A 6,171-nucleotide genomic window follows, 5' to 3' on the forward strand; every position below is an offset into this window, starting at 1 on the left:
GTGCACAGGACACACCAACTCCACACACAGCTCTTACAGTGACCTTGCTCTTCCAATGGCCTTGCCAAATTTTCTATGTTCACCATCACAAGTTCAGTACAGACGAAGTTCCAGGCATCTGGTTAGGAAGTGCATTGAGAGGTGGGTTGGCTGGACAGGAAAGAGTCTGTAGTCTCTAGAGCTTTGCAGTTTCGCAACAAGCTGGTTGCATGGTCCTCATTACTCCAGTGCAGAGAGTATGCCCCATCATTTACAATTCACAAGGCATTGATCTTCACACCACAAGTCAAGCATTTTAAAAACAATTCCAGATAATTATAACAGCAGGACACAAAGCATTATTTTTAGGTACACTCTTTAGTGTGAAGCAGTATTCAACAGGTGAGAGCTTCTCCCAGAAGTGAAGGCCTACCACGGGGCTCCTGATGCTCACATGTTCCAGGGTTGCACACACCTGGTCCATGCTGTGTTCCTAGATCTACTTTCCATTCTCTTCCTTTCAGGATGAAACCATCCCTTGCTCACACTTACAGAGACTTCAGTCTCTACAAAAGTGTTTCATAGGAAACAGCCTGTAGAAACCTAATGTTGGATTCAAAGAAAGAAACTCAATGGATAACGTCATAGAGTGTAATGTGCAGTGACCCCTGTTTGGGAACAATGTGGCTGACTGTTTTCATTGTCCATGTATCGGGAATGCTTGCTCTAGGGAGAACTCATATGTGCTTATTGTAGCAATGTCCTGAGTGTTGTGACACATAGTCCCCCTTCTCCCTTCTGATGTCAATGATCATAGGACCAAGTCTGTGGTCCCTCCTTAAAAGCTGTGCAAGGACTTATGGCCCCTCACTCTCAGGTGTGCCTTTGGGTTTATACTTTGTTCCTGGAAAGTGGAGGTCTCTCTGCTTCATGGTTGCCTTGTCCTCAGTCACTTTTCTCCTTGACCTCCTTCCGTCATGATGTCTGGCCTCACCGCAGCCCAGAGCTATAGTGTTGCTGACCATGGGCTGAGCCTCTGAAACTGCAAGCCCAAATAAACGTTTCCTGCTATAAGTCGTTCTTGTGAGGTCTTTTGAGAGACGAATAGGAGATTAAAAGAGGAAGTGAAATTAAAATACAATTGTGCCCTGAATAAGCACGTTTTGGTCCCTTGCCCCTCAGACATAAATGTGATCTCATACCATTTCATCACCTGGTGATATCATACTAAGCTTGTGTAGGTGGCTGTGATAAAAGGGCAGGACTTGTCCCTCCCCCATACCTCTCTGGGATCCATGTGATCTCTCCCTCTTGGGAGGGCTCCTGGCACAGCTCTCTCTACCTGGATGGGATGAAGTCAGAGCCCCCTCACCAGATATGTAGTCATGCTAATAGGACTTGATAGAATCCCAAACTGTGAGATAAATAAACTTCTTTGTAATATACCCTGTCTCTGGCACTTTGATATAGCAATGCAAGTGGACTAATACATCACATAAAGAGACATTGGGAAACCTAGTGATATGATGTGTATAAAACGTGGAAATAGTTCTGGAACATACTGAGTGTTTAATTAATATCAGCATTAGTAACTCTGAATTTCTTTTCCAGCTCAAAATATTTTATTCAACTTATAACTTTTTATTTTATGATCCATATTCTATTTTACACTTAATTACCTGCCCAACAAATTTTTATTCCATTTGATAAAGATTCAATGAGCTTTCTTAGGAAAGAGCCAATTCTCAAATTTGAGGATTCTGTACAGAAGATAAGTAGAAAAATTCAATATAATCAGCATGATGGGAAGCACAGGTCTGATATGAAGGGGAAAACTTAGAGTTATTTTTTCCACATCATTTCAGAAAACATTCCTGCAAATGAGTATTCAAGACAACATTTTCACAACACCAGAGGTACATGTCCATTCACTTCTGAGGATACATGTCACTCCAAAAGACCAGAAAACAAAGGCTGCAAGTTCTTGCTCAGGTGAGGAAGCTGATGAAGTTGATATCACACAAGTCAAGAGTGTAACAGTGGTCCCGGAAGTCAGGCAGGGTGAAGAGGAGGTTGGGTAGAGGGCGTGAAATCCAGTTGCATAACAGAAATGATTTTTAAAGTTCTACAGCACAGTAGATGGGAATGATGATTACCTTGATTTAATCACTACTCATTATACACATGGGCCCCATCAACATAGGCCAGTATTTTATATCAATAAAAATACAATGCCCAAGCCTTAGTGTAAGTAATTGCAAGTGAAAAAGCCCAGTTGTATTCATGCAAAATTACCATGACTGGGTAGATAGCGCACAGGTGATCTAATATGTTGCATAATGAAGAGTCCCTAGGTGGAAATGAGCCCAAAGGAAAATGCAAAGAATGAGGTGCCCTGAAGTACACTAAGAAGAGGTAGCCAGTGTTGGATGGAAGGGGTGAGGTCTCTGGTCTCCACCATGGTGCACACTGGGACTCAGGTGAGATGTGCACTGAGAGGAACCATCTTTCTGAGGACTCTCCCCAGGGCCACCTTGATGTCCCTGTTCCTCAGACTGTAGATGAAAGGGTTCAGCATGGGGTGAGCATGGTGTAGAGCACTGAGGCCATGAGACTCATCCTAGAGGATGGTGCAGCAGCAGAACTGAGGTAGACCCCAAGGCCAGTGCCGTAGAACAAGGAGACCACCAGGAGGTGAGACCCACAGGTGGAGAAGGCTTTGTACTTCCCCTCAGCTGATGAGATCCTCAGGATGGAGGAGAAAATCTGAGAGTAGGAGAAGAGGATGCCAGTGAGAGGGAAGACACCCAGGATGATGGCCAAAGTGTACATCACTATGTTGTTGATGAGTGTGTCAGAGCAGGCGAGCTTTAGGATTTCAGAAAGATCACAGAAAAAGTGAGGAATTTCCATGTTGGTGCAAAAAGACAGCCTCAAGACACTCAAGGAGTCTGGGAGTGTGACTAGGACGCTGACCAACCAGGACCCCAGAGCCATGAGCAGACAGAGCCGCGGGTTCATGATGGCCATGTAGTACAGCGGGTGACAGATGGCCACAAAGCGGTCATAGGCCATCACTGTCAGGAGAAAGTTGTCCTGGCATCCAAACACAAAGAAGAAGCATATCTGTGAGACGCAGCCTGCAAAGGTGATCCCTTTGCTCTGTGTCTGGATGTTCCTGAGAGCCTTGGGGATGGTGGTCGAGGTGAAGCCAATGTCAGCCAGGGACAGGTTGGAGAGGAAGAAGTACATGGGCGTGTGCAGGTGGGAGTCGGAGATGACAGCCAGGATGATGAGCAGGTTCCCTGTGACTGTGACCAGATAGATGGCCAGAAGCAAGACAAAGAGGAGGGACTGTAGATCAGGGTCATCGGTGAATCCCAGGAGGATGAAGTCTCCAGCTCCTGTTTGGTTTCTTCTTTCCATAGTGCTGGTGTGTTTGCCCAGAAGGAACTCAAAATTTACTTCAGCCAGATGCTAGGGAGGCTGTGATAGGAGGACTGCAAGTTGAAAGCCAGACTCAGCCACTTAGTAACATCCTGTCTCACAATAAAAAATGAAAAAGTGCCTGGGCATGTGACTCAGTGGTTAAGTGCCCCTAGGTTCAATTACTGGTACCAAATATAGATATATATATATCCCCAAATAGGGATTCCCATGGATGCCCCAGTGTATTTTGTTGAAATCTTGGGAACTCATGAAATCATTTATTTTATCTCATCATTTGAGTCTCTTTGCTGACAAGTTTCATTTAACACTTTTACCCCCAAAGCAACAAATGAAGACCTTCCTCTATGTCAGTTGTTCTCAAATGGTGTCCCCAAGAATACCCACCTGGGCATCACCTGGAATCTTGCTGAAAAGTACATTTTCATGCACACCTCACCTGACACCTGAACCTCCTGCTGTAGGTGTGAAGTAGCCTTCTCTGTCTTGAGAAGCCCCGTCAGGATTCAGAGGCTCACTCCTGCTTGGGAACCAGGGCTCTACACCTTGCCTGCATCCCCACCCAATCCTCCTTCCCCAGGTGCTCTGCTACGATCTGCCTGATACACATGGGAATGAGCATCTACTAGTTCCAGGCAGGTTGTCTTGTTATGGGAAGGCTCTCTATTTTACTGTGATGATTTTCTGTGATATCTACGTGTCATATCCTGTGGACGTGTGTGGTCCTTCTGCTAGAGCCCCCAACAGCCTCTGCTATTATTATTACAGTTTCCATTTCATTTTAATTACAACTTTAAACTATATGCATTCAGGAATAATAGAATTTCTAAATACAGAAATCCTAGAGCTTCTAAAAATAGGCATGAGACTTAGGCATATTTTTTAAAATCACAACAGAATATTCCATCATGGGGAAATGGCTCTTCCAATCTTACCCATTCTGGACATTTACTTCTCTAGTTTTCTTTACAAAGAAGACAGTTAAGGTTAATTTTAAGTTTATACTTTCTTCTTTTACAATAATCTTGAAAAGACTTCTGTCATTTTTTTAAAAAATCAAATATTTTCTTTTTCACATGCATATAAATGATTGACTTAAACTGACCATTCATCAGGCGGCCAAATTCATATTGTAAAAAATTGTCCATCTTCATGAGGTACTTAAGAGTTTAGTAGGAAAAGTCACCTAGCATTATTTATATCAGAATTTGATTTCTAGTTCCAGTTTATTCTTGTAGATGAATGTTAGAATCAGCACTATTGGAAGTAAAATACTATTGGAATTTTATCAGAGATTCCCTTAAAGTTTTAAATTAATTTGGAAAAAAATGACATCATAGCAACATTCAGATTCTCACATCAGTAACAAGAACTTGCCTCCATGTATTTCAATCCATTTTTAGGTAAGTATTTATGGTTTTTAAAAGAAAATGTAGATCATGTTCATTTCTTGTTGATAATATTGAGTATATTTAAGCCTTAATGCTGTTAGGAATGATAGGCCGCAATACCGTATCCACTATTGTGATTATATTCAGAAAGCATTTGTATTTTTTTTGTATTGATAAGATGTATTTTTATGAACTTTAAAAAAAAATTCATAATTTTTTAAAAAAGTCTACTTTGACTAAATAATATCACTTTATAACACCTAACCTTTTTATTTGGTTAATTCCAGATCCTTGTTAAGGTTTTGTGTAAGATAGGGAATTCTTTGTTTGCCACATAATATGATGCTCAACTCATATTAAATGGTATAATATTAACTATGTTATTTTAATACCATTAATATGCATTGCTTATCCCTGCATACTTTGAAGAAGCTTTTTGAAATTTTCGTCAGAGTGTCATGACTTACTAGCCATTTGAAAAATATAATGTTGACTGCAGTCTCCATGTTCCTAAATAAATTTCAAGACTTTAATGTGGAACAAAAGACCAAAGTAGTTACATAATGAAAACACAATATAAAAATAAAGTAAACATATACATGGTCATGAGTAATCTCTAAAAGTGGAGAAACTGAGTAAAAAATTTTTGGTAGAAGTAAAAAAAAACCTTCAGAAATTATAACTTTATATTGAAAACATCTGGAGGGAAAAAGGCACCAGGTAGAAAACTGTAAAAATAATCTACTTGGTTAGTCAAAGTTCATATATTTCATTAATAAAATCTCACTTATAAATTAACATTAATGTAATGCTTGGTAAAATGTTGAGAGAGTTAAAGATTCATTAAAGGAATATTAAAATTAAGTGTTTGAGAAGATTTTCATTCTTACCATTAATTTATAAAAGTGTGATAAAAATAAGATTCCATTTTCATGGAAGTAAGTGAGAAGTCCTTTTTTTAAAAAGATAGCCATGCCAAATTGTGTGATAGGGAAAGGAAGTAATATTTCAGGTACTGATATGTGAGGATACTTGGTCCACCTTTCTGGGCTGCAGAAATTAAATCAGCAAATAGCCCTTTCATAAATTCTACAAGAGTCACCAGCATATGACCAGGGATCTATTGAGTAGTGACATCATTGTTTCTTTTTAGATTTGTTTCTTAGTGTGTCATATAAAAACTGCAAATGAATACATATGTCATTGATCCTTAAGAAATAGCAACCTTAAAACTTAAAAAAATTGGAAATAAAAATACCATTAGGCAAAACTAAAGCAGAAAGAATCATAAAATGAAGGTAAAAGCAGAGCTAGAGAACTTAAAAGGAGAAAAATCCTAGAATAGAAAAACAAA

The 6,171-nt window shown here is 39.8% G+C and overlaps 1 protein-coding gene across 1 annotated transcript; it reads right to left on the reverse strand.

The window, feature by feature from the left end:
• Positions 1 to 2,550: 2,550 nt before the first annotated feature.
• LOC144253563 (olfactory receptor 7C2-like) lies at positions 2,551 to 3,405 on the reverse strand. The gene has a single exon (XM_077795791.1). The coding sequence runs from the start codon at positions 3,403 to 3,405 to the stop codon at positions 2,551 to 2,553; it is 855 nt and encodes a 284-aa protein (XP_077651917.1).
• Between the last annotated feature and the right edge of the window lie 2,766 nt (positions 3,406 to 6,171).

Source organism: Urocitellus parryii, chromosome 3, assembly GCF_045843805.1.
Source record: "Urocitellus parryii isolate mUroPar1 chromosome 3, mUroPar1.hap1, whole genome shotgun sequence".
Taxonomy (NCBI): domain Eukaryota; kingdom Metazoa; phylum Chordata; class Mammalia; order Rodentia; family Sciuridae; genus Urocitellus; species Urocitellus parryii.